We start from the raw sequence: 13723 nt of genomic DNA on the forward strand, positions 1-13723 counted from the left end.
TAGAGTCAGAAACTGAGCCTCAGGCAGGGGAAAGGACGGAGTTGCCCGGGGCTCCTCAGAGGGTGAACAGCAGAAAAGAATTCAGACCTGGGCTTCCAGCCCCCCAGCCCCGTGCTATTTTTACCTTAGCACTGGCCTCACCTATGCAAGCACATCTCGTTCGTCTGTACCTTTGACGAACCATGTTGAGCCTCACTTGCCCAGCCCTGAGTCCCCGGGAGGAGCAGCACCCAGACCCTGTCCTCCTGGGCTCACAGTTGAAGCAACGATGACACCTCACTAGGGGCAGTGGCTCTCACACCTGTAGCACCAGCTAGGGACCAGACACTGTTTAAGTGCTTTAAGTGATATTAACTCATCTGGCCCTTTGAGATAGGCTTCCGTATTGCAAATGACGAAACTGAGGCACGCAGAGGTTAAGTAACTCGCCCAAAGTCACAGAACCGAAAAGTGGCCAAGCCAGGACTTGAGCCCGTGCAGTCCAGCTCCAGGGTCTTGCTCTTACCCACGATGAGAGGGGACACAGGATCCTCGGGAGCACGAGGGTGGACCCCTGCCCCAGCCAGGGAGGCTGCTCAGGGAAAGCTTTCCCAAGGAGTGGGTCCTCGGCTGACACCAGAAATATGAGAAGGCATCAAGCCAGAGGAAGATGGGCCAGGGCATAGAGAACTGTTCCATGCAACTGGAAGGCTCCTTAAGAGGTCACGGGGTCAAGCCGCTGCCCTCGAGGGAGCGCTCTAAACCAGCTGCCTCTTTTTCTACTTCCTGAGTGTGAAACTGACACTCCGAGCCACCAATAGTCCACAGGCCCCTTGACTTGCTCAGGCAGCAGGAAAGCGTTCCTGGGCCAACCTTTGTCTTGGCACCTGTGGTCCTGGACAGCGAGGGCTGCTGGGCTTGTGGCAAAACCATTTGGATGTTGTTGGAAACCAACTGGGATAGAAATTTGGAAGCCATTCTCCTGGGAGTTGGCAGGGGCCAAAAAGGCACGATTATGCTTGGCATGACTGAACATTGCTGCTTCGGAGAAGAAGCAAAGGCCCAGTGAGCGGCCTGGGAGCGGAGGCCCTCCCGGGACCACGGTGCCCCTGCCGAGGACCCAGGGCTGTCTGTCTGATGAGGCCCAGACACTAGGCTCAAACAGCAGACCCTGGGCACAGGAAGCCCCTTGCACACAGTAGGTGTTCCGTGTTTTAGGTGGACTGATGAATAGACTGGCAGGGTTACGTGTGCCAGGCCCTTCATACCCCCGTGCCTTTGCACATGCTATTTCCTCCACCCCCAAACACCCAACCCTCTTTCTCCACCAGCTCAGCAGCTCCCTCCACCAGTCTGCCCAGCTCCTGCAAGCAGGTGGTTGCTTTCTTCCACTGGGCTCCAAAGCTCTTTGTTCATGCTGGGGTTTTTTCCCTTTTTTTTGGTAATTGTTCTGATATAATTTCAAACTTACAGAAAAGTTGCAAAAATAGTACAAGAAATTCCCATATACTCTTTTTTTAAAAATCTCTGTGTGATGGGTTTATTCAGTCAGCTACTTTCATTTTCTTCTTTTTTAAATGAGGTATAATTGACATATTATATTAGTTTCAGGTGTCCAATATAATGATTCAGTAAGTCTAGTTACCGTCCATCACCACACAGTTGCAAACATTTTTTTCCTTGTGGTGAGAACTTTTAAGATCTACTTTCTTAGCAACTTTCAAATATGCAATACAGTATTATTAACTATGGTCACTACGCTGTACATCACATCCTCATGACATAATTATTTTATAACTGGAAGTTGGTACTTGTTGACCCCTTCACCCATTTTGCCCACCCCCCATCCCTGCTTCTGCCTCTGGCACCACCAGTTTGTTCTCTGAATATATGAGTTCAGTTTTTCCTGTGAAGAATTGCCATATACTCTTTACCTAGATTCACCAGCTGTTTACATTTTAACCCATTTGACTTATCCATTTCTCTCTCTCTCCTTTCTCTCTCACTCTCTCCCTCCCTTAATACACACACGTGTACACACACACACACTTCTGTCTAAACCATTTGTGTCCACGTGGCTTTCATTACACCTTTCACACTGAACTGTGATGCCTGTCTCCCCCACCCCACTCCCCCATCCCTAAACCTTGAACTCTTCCAAGGCAAGGGTAATGTCTCATTTACCGGTTTCCCAGCGCGTGGCAGAGCCTGGCATGGAGGAGACAGTCAAGGGATGTCATCCAGTGGCAGAGAGCAAGTCGGGGCAAGGACTCAAGGGGCAGAAGAGGGGAGGCATGGGTCAGTGCGGCCTGACGCAGGAGAGGGACCCCGTCGAGAAGTGCTTTCCTCACCTGTGTTTGCACCAGGAACCAGGGAGGGGGCCCAGCCCCGGCTCATCAAGTTCAGGGAGATGCTGAGAATCCTACAGGTTCCTTGGCTGGAACCTGCTCTGGACTAAAGTCCAAGTGACTCGGTCAAGCACCCAGTCTCCTTGGGGCTGAGTCAGGGCATGCACTTGCCAAGCCAGCCACACGCCAGGCAAGGGCAGTCGTGTTTGGAGGAGTCTGAACTCTTCCCATTTGTCCATCCCCTCACTTTTGCATTTTCCGTTTTCTTCCCTAGTAAAATTCCTCCTGGAAAAGTCTCAATTTATCTCCACTGAACAAGAGACGGGACTTGCCCCTCCCGAGGCCACAGTGCTGCTCTTGGAGGGTCCAGGGTTGATGAGGCCGTGCGGGGAGAGCACGGGCAGCATGACCTTGGGGGAGGGACCTCACTCCTCCGAGCCTCGGTATCCCCACCTGTCAGTGGGACCTGCACGTGTGCTTACCTCATAAGGGCGTCACCATTTAGGGTGGACCTTGACCCCAGAAAAGCCATTCGTCCTCACCAGCTGCTGTGATTTTGGGCAGCAGCTGGCTGGGCAGGCCTCTCTCACAGCCCCCAGGTTTAGGGGTTGGGGGGCTAGGCCAGTGCCCACATTCATGGGCTGCCTGGCTGGGGTCCTGACCTCAGACCTGGAAAGGTAATAGCTCACAGATCCCTCCAGGAGCCAGGCCATACTTGGAGAAGAAAAGGAGCCCCATTTGTTGAGGGCCTCCTCGGTGCTGCCTTGCATCCGACCACCCTCAGGACAAGTCCGAGTGTGTAGTATTGTTCCCACGTTACAGCTGAGAAAGGAGGCCCAGCAGACAGAGGGTGTTATGCACCTAGATCCGGGACCTGCTGGCTCTTGGCATGAGACCCTGGGCAAGGTCCATCCCCTGTCCTAGCCTCAGCGTCCTCCTCCCTGGATAGGGGGCAACCCCAGGCCCCAGCTCCTGGACTTCCCATCAGGATTCAAAGATGATGTCTCCAAAGGCCTGCCTGACTCCCAGGGCACCTGGGGATGGGAGCAGCTCTCTTATGGCCAGCACTGCCCGAGGCCGTACAGCTCCAACCCGCACCCCCTCCCCTCCCGGGCAGTGGAGACCCCCTGCTCCTGGCCTACAGAGGCAAGACAGACGGTGACATAATGGTGACTGGTGAGGACCGTGTGCAAGTCAGGGCCAAACTGTGTGCTCTAGGCTGAGAATCTGCCAGAAATTTGGTGAAGTTGGCATCGGGGGCAGCCAGGAATGGGGCAGGCGGTGGTTCTTGGCTGAGCAGGCGTGCAGGGCCAGATGTGGGATGGCCTCTGTGCGGTTTGGTCACTGCTTAATCCCTGTGCCTGGGGCAGCACCTGCACAAGGTAGGTAACTGATAAGTATTTGTGGAATGACTGACGAGGGTTTGAGGGTGGGAGAGAGAGGCCAGGGAGTCTGGCGAAAGTTCAGTGTGGCCGTGAGCAGGATGTGGTGGTGTCTCAGAGTGGGCTGGCCCGAGCAGGACAGGGAGGGGTGGGGAAGGCCATGCAGACTCCTCTGCTCCTGCTTCCCTCCATCTGTAGCCAACGCTGGGCGTGCCCCTGCCTTCTCACACCTCGCTCTGTGAGCTTGATCGTGTCCCTGTCCCGAGAGAGGGGACTCCATGAGCCCTGAGGCCCCTCTGGGCTCTGGCTGCCGTGTCGGGAGGTGATGTGGTGCACTGGTCGTAACCAAGAGAGGATCCAGCCCAGGCTGTGTTTGCAGTCCCCGCGTGTCTAACCTCAGGGCACCTGACTGACGGTAACTTCAGGCTGGATCTACGAAGTGGATGCTTTTCAGTCCTGGGCTGTGACTCCCTAACACCTGTGCTCTCACCTTTGTCCTCAATGTTGGCATCACTTTGGACCCAATGAGGGTGACAACATGCCTTTCTTCTGGGGACCTCTCAGGCCAGCTTTTGGTGCCATCAGATACATCACAGGAGGTCTGGGGAGGGGTTACCCCAGAGACATTTTGCACTGGGGGTTCCTTGAGGACAGACTCACGTCTGTCTCCCTCGTGCTGGCATAGGGCCTGGCTCACAGCAGGCGGCTAATAAACGTCTGGCGAGGGAGGAGGTGTCTCTGGGCTAAGGAAACCTTTAGCCCAATGGCAAATATGCGGACAAGTGGCCCTCAGGGGGTAAGTGCCCTACCGATATTTGTTAGCGAATGAATAAAATGGCATTAATCACCCAACAGTAACATTCACAGTAGCTACCATGTCTCAGGCTCCTACTCCAGGCCAGTGGCTAAGTACTTCCCATGTTTTACACCTGAAGAGGTCAGAACTATTGTCAGCCCCATTCTATGGACATAAAAACTGAAATCACACATTTAGGAAGTGGCAGAACCAGGACTAGATCTCAGGCCTGCCAGGCTGAGCATCCACGCTCCTCCCAATACCCGCCTCTGTCTCCAGGGAGCTGGGAAAGGCCTGTTCTTGCCAGCTCTGTACTGGGCTCGAGGCGGGCAGAGGAGGTGGTGAGGGACAGCGTGGCCCCTGGAGCTTCCAGTCTGGCTGCAGACAAGCACACAAGACACTTAGAAGATGAAACAGTCCGAGTGCAACTCTGACTGCGTGGGGAGGGCAGGCCAGGCCAGCCAGAGGACCCGGGGTCCCAGGAATCCCTGATGGTGGGAGGGATGTGCAGAAGTGCCAGGCCCTGGCCTGCTGGGCCAGCGTTACTTTCCCCATGTTAGAACTGGGAAAGGTCACTACACTAGTAAGAGTCTTAACACAGCTTTGTCCAACTCCAAAGCCTTTACTCTTTCCCCTGCCCTACATTGTCTCTTAAATCCAAAGAGGCTTCCTGGAGGTGGTTTCAAGAAAAGGTGAGCCTTTGCAGACAAGAGAGCAAAGGAAATTGGCAAGGCAGGCTGGGGGGCAGGGATGGAGAGAGGACAAGGGCAGTTCCTCTCCTGCCCCACCTCCCTAGGGCTCCCGCTGGGTCTGCTTTGGAAACATGTAAGTTATTTTCGGAATGACACCGCCACCAGGACACCTGCCTGATGCCCCGAGGATCCCGACGCCTGTGGCTTCCTTTCTAGCCCAACTCAGCCTCATCTGTTTCTCCTCCAAACACTCCTTCCTGCTCAAATGTCCTTCCATCCAGCATCTGGGGAGACAGCGCATGTGATGTGCTCAGAAGAGCACCGGCCTCGAGTCAGGCAGGCCGCGGTTCCAATTCCCTCTTGGCCACTGACTGGCTGAGGGACCCCAGACAAGCCCCCGAGCCTCACTTTTTCCTCCACAGAGCAGAGCTGGAGAGAGCTGGTTGCTCAGGTCGCCATAAGCTCATGGAAAGGCCCTGGCACATCGTAGGCCCTCAGAAAGGGTAGTTATCACTGGATCCCCAGGACAACTCTGAATTCCCAGCCCCAGGCAGCCTTAGCACCTTGGAAAAGATGGCAGTGAGGCGGGACCTAGAGGACGCTCAGGATTTAGGCCAATGGAGCCAGGGAAGGAGGTGCTCAGGGAAGAAGAAAGAGCAGGAAGAAAGGAGTTGGGTGTGGAATGGGGCAAATGGCATTATGGAAAAGGCAGAAGGCTGTAGGGCAGCTGCTAGCACCTTCACGAGCTCTGCCTTTCCCTCGGCCGGCTCTGCTGTCCCAGGAGGACAAGAGTCAGGACTGTCCTCCCCCTGCAGCTGGAACAGGCAAACCCCCAGACCAGGGAGCAGTTATCGACCAGGTCGCTGGGGAACTCCCCTCTGCCACCCTCACAGCCATACCACAATCCTTTTTCTGTGTCTCAGCAGTCGCTGCCAGGCGCCCCACTGGTGAGCAAGGCTCCAGCCGGGCAGAGGGGATGAGCCAGGAGGGGCCACAGCCCTGGAGTCAAGGGATCGGGACCCAGGGCCAGTCATAAAAGGCTGGAGGAGCCGCTGCCATCGGCTCTCGGGACACAGTGACTCAGCCACATTCTTCAGGCCTTCTGGGGCCTCCTGTGCTGAGCACAGGCCCACTGCTCACCATCCCCCAGTGAAGAACCCACAAAAGGAACTGGACATGTCCCACAGCTCGTGGCTTCACACATGGAGGTGGGAAGAGATGTGCATATATTCCTGGGGGCTCCAGGCTCTGGGCTCCGGGCGGCAGGATCATGTCAAGGTTGAAACTCTGGAGCTAGGCTGTCTGAGTCCGAATTCTGGCTCCACCACTTCCTGGCTGGGTGTCCTTGGACAGGTGCTTCATGGCTCAGTGCCTCAGTTTCCTTATCTGTAAAATGGGGAGTAAAAGTCTCTACTTCGCAGGGTTGTTGTGAAGAGTATATAAATTATGTCAAGTGCTCAGACAGTGCCCAGCACAGAGTGAGCTCTCTCTGAGCTTTAGCTCGTGTTATTATCTTCCTTCCAGAACCTCTTCCTTCAGGCCCAAGTGGAGAGAACTATAGCGCCCTTGCTCCCGAGGCCAGGACAAGGGGGCCTGTAGTCCTGGCAGATGGGTGTTGGTTGGGGATGAGGCAGGGGTCTCCCTGAGCCACCTCACAGGGAGCCCTGCACCCAGGGCTACTAGCGCTTAGGGGAGGAGGTGGGCCCAGAGCTTGGGGCAGGCCGGGGGCTGCCTGAGGGGCCAGAGAAGCAGAGGAGAAAGGAACATGCCAGGCCAGGAGCTGGGGCCACCCTGCCAGTCCCATCCACCCTACTATCTCCTGCTTTCCCTTCCCCCTTGGTCTTTGGGGCAAAGATTTGTGCTGGTTCAGGCCTGGAAATACCAGAAATACCAGAAACTAAAGTCGTCTCTCTTTGGGCGGCCACAGCACAAAACCAACCAACATGATCCTGCTATTAACCTCGATTAACTTGGAGAGGATTCCATCTCAGGCTGTCAAGGCCCCCGTGGCTCCAGCCAAGCCCCCTCATGCCGGCCCAAAGTGTCCAGGCCAGGGCAGAGGGTGGGCCGTAGAAAGTGGGTGGCGGGCAGTATCCCCAGCTCGAGGGCCGAACCGAGAATAGGGCATCCTGGGCCATGGGGGCCTGAGCTGCCCCCAGCCCCAGTGCTCGGGCTCCGCTGCCTGTCCACAGACACGGGCACAGAGGAGGTGATTGTTTCTGTCTGACCACGGCGACTGCTCCCCAGGGCAGCCGAGAGCACCGGCCTGGGTGTCACAGAGGTAATTGCCAACCACGAGGCCAAAGCCTCCCCCCTCTGCTCCTGTGGACACAGACACTCCAGCAAGAGACAGAAGGACAGTCACGGGCACACAGAGGCCCTCACAGGGCCCAGAGAGGAGCAGGGCCCGTCTGGTCACACACCCAGCCAGCCGTGTGCACACGCACCACACACACACACACAACGCACACAAAGACACTCCCTCCCACCACCCACACCCCCAGAAAGGGGCTACATAGCAGCTACATCCCCTGAGGCACAGTTCCTAGGAGGATAAAAACACCCATTCAGGCAAGAGACAGGGCAGGCACCAAAATAGAACCACCAAGAAGTCATGGGGCGGAAGGGAAAGACAGGCAGCAGAGGCGGACAGACCGGAGTTTGAGTCCTGGTTCTATCACTTCCTGACTGGACGACTGCGACCCACTTCCCCTCCCCAAACCTGCACTGTGCCATCTGTGAAATGGGCACAGATAAAGCTTCCGATGGTAGAGGGCATCCCCTCTTCAGCAGTGATCCTGGTAAGCGGTGGGGCCACTGTCATTAGTTTACTCTTAGAGGTACAAGGAAGCAAGGTGGTCTCAGAAATGGGCCCAGCCTCAGCAGGAAGGGCTGGGGCAGGTTCCTGGGGCGGGGGACCCCATCAGAGCCTAGAGGGGCCAGCTGGGGAATAGGCACAAAAAAGAGCTGGGTTGACAGGCCAGCCTGCTACTTCTGCAGTCTTGGTAAGTTAATTCACCTCTCCCACGCCTGTCTTGTCTCTCATAAAATGACGTTAACGTCACTAACCTCCTGGAGAGGTTGTGAGAACAGTAACTGACGGTGCTCAGAGCACTGAAGCTGCACCATCTGGCTGCTCAACCACATGCTGTGTGGCCTGGGACAAGTTGGCTGATCCCTCTGAAAGCGGGGATAATAATTGTACTCACCTGACGGGTGCGGGGAGGATACATGACCAGCACACGTGAAGACCGCAGGGCAGTGTCCGGCGTGTGTAAGTATGTTGGCCATCGGTGGGTAAGAATAAGCGCCAGCACAGCGTGACTCCTGCCCCACGGGAGTCAGCCTGCCTTGCTCTCTCCCTGGGCCTCCATCGTTTAGGAGTCCCATCTATGCCTCTCCTCTAAAAAGGAGGGTGCGGGGAGGAGCACTGGGACCCAGCCCTGCCCTCCCTCTGCCTCCCTCCCACAGGGACTCGGGAGGCGGCCTTCGTGTACGCCATCTCTTCGGCAGGTGTGGCCTTTGCGGTGACGCGGGCATGCAGCAGTGGGGAGCTGGAAAAGTGCGGCTGTGACCGGACGGTACACGGGGTCAGCCCACAGGGTAAGTGCGGGCGGTGGGGAGGGCATGCGTGGCAAGGCAGGGGCCGGGGCCCGGGCCCTCACTCACCCGCGGACCCCGCGTGCCCACCCCACCCAGGCTTCCAGTGGTCGGGATGCTCGGACAACATCGCCTACGGCGTGGCCTTCTCACAGTCATTTGTGGACGTGCGGGAGAGGAGCAAGGGGGCCTCGTCCAGCCGGGCCCTCATGAACCTCCACAACAACGAGGCCGGCAGGAAGGTAGTGCGTGCAGCCCTAGCACCCTCACAGCCGGCCGGGAAAGGGCGGGCTCAGCAAGGTCCCCAGACACTCTCCCCCACCCACCTGCCCCTCAGAAAACACTTGTTGGGCTCCAGTACCAGGCACCTCCTATGGGGCGGGGGACGCGGGGAGGGAGTGGACAGGTAAGCAGGCGTCACAGAACAGTGTGAGTGGCCCCCAGTGTAGCACACACGTGCCCCAACACGCCCCCACCCACACATATATGTGCACACAAGTGTGTCTCCATCCCTCTTTGTCACGCACACACACCCCTAATAAGTAGCAGGGTTAGGATTTCTCCGTGTCACTGCGGAGACCGTGTGCTTAACTGCAGTACCATCTGCTATCTCAGTACCTACTCGTCAAGGTTCCTGTGCAGGTTCAATGCAGCCATGTTCTTCCCCAACACGTCACTTTTCACTGTTTCGTGTGACACTGCCCTTTAACATGTCTCTCCTCCATCAACTCCGAGTGCCCCAAGGGCAAGGACAGTATCTTTGTTCCCAACACAGCTTACCAGCCCACCGTGGCATACGGCAGGAGCTTAATACAGAGGAAGCATGACCGTACATCTTTCTCCAATTCTGCGCCATGCCCCCGTCCCTGCCCCCGCTCGTCCGCCCCCCAGCAGCCCCTCCCCGGCCTCCCCTGACATCTCCTGATGGCCCCTCTCCCCTCCCCGCCCCCCGCAGGCTATCCTGACTCACATGCGGGTGGAGTGCAAGTGCCACGGGGTGTCGGGCTCCTGCGAGGTAAAGACGTGCTGGCGAGCCGTGCCGCCCTTCCGCCAGGTGGGCCACGCGCTGAAGGAGAAGTTTGACGGCGCCACGGAGGTGGAGCCACGCCGTGTGGGCTCCTCCAGGGCGCTGGTGCCGCGCAACGCGCAGTTCAAGCCGCACACAGATGAGGACCTGGTGTACTTGGAGCCCAGCCCGGACTTCTGCGAGCAGGACATGCGCAGCGGCGTGCTGGGCACGAGGGGCCGCACGTGCAACAAGACGTCCAAGGCCATCGACGGCTGTGAGCTGCTGTGCTGCGGCCGCGGCTTCCACACAGCACAGGTAGAGCTGGCCGAGCGCTGCAGCTGCAAGTTCCACTGGTGCTGCTTCGTCAAGTGCCGGCAGTGCCAGCGGCTCGTGGAGCTGCACACGTGCCGGTGACCGCCGCCCAGCCCTGCGCCCGCAACCACCTAGTGGCCCAGGGAAGGCCGATAATTTAAACAGTCCCGCACCACCCACCCCAAAAGATACTGGCTGTATTTTTTATTTTGGTTTGGTTTTTGGGTCCTCATGTTATTTATTGCCGGAACCAGCCAGGCGACCCCAAGGGCACCAACTGGGGCCTCCCTGAAGCCTGGGCCTTTGCGGCTGCCACTGACCAAAGGGACTTTGCTCATGCTTCTGGCTGCCCACATGTGGCCACTGCTGACCACTCACTTTTTATCTGTACCTGTTTTTCCACTTGCAGACTTAAGGTGGGTAACGAAGTGTTACAGCCACATGCCTACTGACTCTGCCATCTAGGGAAAGGGGCAGCCCTATGGCAGGGGAATGGTGCCACCTTGACGGCAGTTGCACCCCACACTTACACACGCACCTCGGGCAGCTTCAGCCTGGTAGCTTTGTCTCTCAAGCCCCCTGGAAAAGGAATGGGCAGACACCAGGTCCAGGGCAGAGGGTTAATTTCAGGCCTCCATGAGCAGCCAGAGGTTCAATCTCTGTGGGACCCTCCAGGCAAGAACAGCAGATGAGGCGAGAGCCGGTGAAGGCTGCAGTGCCCCCACCCCTAGCCCAGCCGCCAGGCCTCCCCTCAGAGAGGGAGACCCTCACTCCCTGGTCCCTCCCAGGCAGGAATACGGCTGCGTCCTGGATCAGAGACCCCAGCTGGGCCTTCATGGTGACGCCGTGAGCGTCACTCCACAGTGCTGCTCCTCCATGAAACTAAGAATGGAAACACCACACGCACACAGGAGAGGGCCACGTGAAAAAGCCATCTCCCAACTTTTATTTCACTCCCTTAACCAAATCTACTGAGCAAATACTGTTCTAGGCCCTGTACTGGGCCATCTCACTGGATGACCACAGCAGTCCTGGGAGGTCAACAAGACAGGGATGCATGCTTGTGCCCATTTTACAGGAGGAAGGGCAAGGCTCAGCTGGGTCCCAGAGCCAGTAGAGGCAGAGGCAGAGCCAGAAGAGCCCCCCCAGCCAAGGCTCCTCCTGGACTCCTGTACCCAAAGGCCCAGAAACTGTAGGTCCCCCTGGGTCTGAGCCTTGGGGATGGAGCTCTGGCTGGAGGAAAAGGGGCTGGGAAGCAGCAGGAGCCACAGACCACAGGCTGAGCCAGAGCCCACTTGGTTCCCAAGGGAGGGCAGAGCAGGCTCTGAGGGAAGAGGTGGACAGTGGGAAGGCTGACGAAGTGAGGTCTCCGCAGCAGAGGCACCCCTGCCCCCCAGGTACCGTGGGTACTGAAGCAGAGCCCCCCAGAGCCAGCACCAGCAGCCCGGGCCTGGCCCTGTGCACCAGCCAAACCATCAGGAGCCCAGCCCAAACTTCTGTGAGCAGGACCTGCACACAGCAAGCCCTGGCCTGACCCAACTGCTGCTCAGGTGGGCTCCCGACCACCAGAGGACCTCACTCTCAGCCCTCTCTCCAAGCTGCACCAACACTGGGGCTTTCGGCTCCTGGTTTGAGGTCTTAAGCTCCAGGCTCCAGGTTCTCAGACTCCAGGTTCTTGGCTCCAGGGTTCAGCGTCTGAATTCAAGGTCCCAGACCCAGAATACGGGCTCCAGCCTGTAGACGCTCTCCTCCAGGCCTTGCAGCTTGTGCCTCCTGGTGTTGGCTCCCTCACGAAGACAGGGTCAACACCCTCGGCCCCCAGCCAAGCTCTCTGCTCAGTGTCCGTCCAAGAAGAAGGCCAAAACCAAGTGAGATGCTGGACCCACATTCAAATGTGGGGATAATCTTGGGGCAGGCAGGCTCTGATGTGGATGAAAGCTGAGCCGACTAAGTGTCCCCACAGCTGCCCAGCTGGGCTCACTGCTCCTCTGGCGGGCTCTGTTCAGCTGTCTGCTCAGAGCCAGGGAAAATACTATCCCTCACTGGCAGAGGCCCGACCCACACAAAGGAAGCAGTGGAGACCCCTCCCCCACCCCTAAGTCCTGTCCCCAGAGCCAGAGGACTAGTAGATTCAGGCTGGATGCTGGTATGATGGGCACTGCCCCAGGGAGAAGGGAGAGGATCTCTGCTTATTCATAGGCCTCACCTCTCCACCTACCAGGGGGCTCCTCAAAGCTGATCCTCCCGGGGTTCTGAAGGGTGTAGCCCCGGTGAAGCAGACTAGATTCTAGGAACCTCTGCCCAGCCCTACCACCACTGCCACCAGCACCCCGAAGGCCAAAGGGATCCACAGCTGCAGGAAAATGGAGTTTCCTTGGACACACCCAGCTCTAAACTGTCCAGCAGAACAGTTTAAAGAGGAACCAGCACAGGACTGACATAGCCACCCACCCTGGAAGCTGGCCAGAGGGTTCAAGCCCTGCCCGAGACCCTCCCCACTAGTCTTAACGCAAGGCAAAGGTGTCCTCGGAGGCCTAGGGCTGGACAAGCCCCAGCTCTGGATGCTGCTACCCCCTCTGCTGCCCCCACCTCATCCCAATTTTTATACTAGGCACCTTGCCTTTGTGACGTCCCCATGAAATAGTCTGGTGCACGATAAAATGATTATTTCTTTACCTTGCAATTGTGGCAGTGACTTTTTTGTAGAAGAGGGAGAAGAGAGACTTGGGGAAGGACATGGGAAAAGCAGATAAACATTATCAAATTCTAGATATGGGGACACTCTTTGCCCCCTCTCCTTCTCAATAACTAGTTTGAATTCACCTTTAACACCCAGAGGCTGTATCCGCATTTCACTGAGCCATGATCAGCTGTTCAAACCTTGGCCTAATCCAAGGTCTCAGAACCCTTCTTGGGCATTGATTTGGAAAGGAGGGACAGACACGATGACAGAGGAGGGTGTGGTAAAGTGGATGTAGATTGAGGAGGTGGGGGACAAATAGAAAAGAATTTAGTTCCTGCCCAAGCACACAAGGATTCAAGGCCTGTGGCTAAAAGTAAACTCCAAGATTGGAGCCCAGTCAGAATGAGGAGTCTGGATGGAAAACTCCATATAACTCAAGTCACAGCTGCTGGGGAAACCCAAAGTGGCTTCTCAGGAACCTCAGTCTAGTGGAATGAAGTCCTCAGCCTTACCAAGGGGGCTATGGTCCCACACCCACACCCCGCCCCTACTGCAGTAAACCCACACCAGCCTGGGAACAGTTAGGCTACTATGTGCTTGGCTTTCCAAAAATTTAATGGGGTATAAAAGGGCCAAAGCAAAGTGCTTTCAGGATAGCAGTGGTACACACAAATTTGTGAAGCATTGGGGAGGGGATGGGGTCTAGAGTATGGGTGGATAGAAAAGGACACATCCGCAAATCAGGGTCAAACGCAGAGAGAAAGGGACTGGTGACATAGAGGGTCCGAGATGGTAGAGCAAAGAGGTGGGGATGTCCGTGCCCAACCACCTTCCAGAACTGGGAAAAGGACCTAGGCTTTGCAATCAAACAGACCTGGGTTGGAATCCCAGCACTGCCACTTCTTCACTATATGGAACCTTG

The 13723-nt window shown here is 56.8% G+C and overlaps 1 protein-coding gene across 4 annotated transcripts in view; it reads left to right on the plus strand.

The window, feature by feature from the left end:
• WNT4 (Wnt family member 4) overlaps positions 1-12793 on the plus strand; it is a 28359-nt gene extending 15566 nt beyond the window's left edge. For 2 of the 4 annotated variants that reach the window (XM_082449326.1, XM_082449325.1), the window contains exons 3-5: positions 8669-8800; positions 8897-9039; positions 9753-12793. In XM_082449326.1, the coding sequence (XP_082305452.1) occupies positions 8669-8800; positions 8897-9039; positions 9753-10220 (743 nt within the window). In that variant the 3' untranslated portion in view covers positions 10221-12793. The remainder of the gene's footprint in view (positions 1-8668; positions 8801-8896; positions 9040-9752) is intronic. The other 2 variants (XM_082449328.1, XM_082449327.1) reach the window with 2 other exon arrangements.
• The last annotated feature ends 930 nt before the right edge of the window (positions 12794-13723 follow it).

Source organism: Balaenoptera physalus (assembly GCF_965194825.1).
Source record: "Balaenoptera physalus genome assembly, chromosome: 1".
NCBI lineage: Eukaryota > Metazoa > Chordata > Mammalia > Artiodactyla > Balaenopteridae > Balaenoptera > Balaenoptera physalus.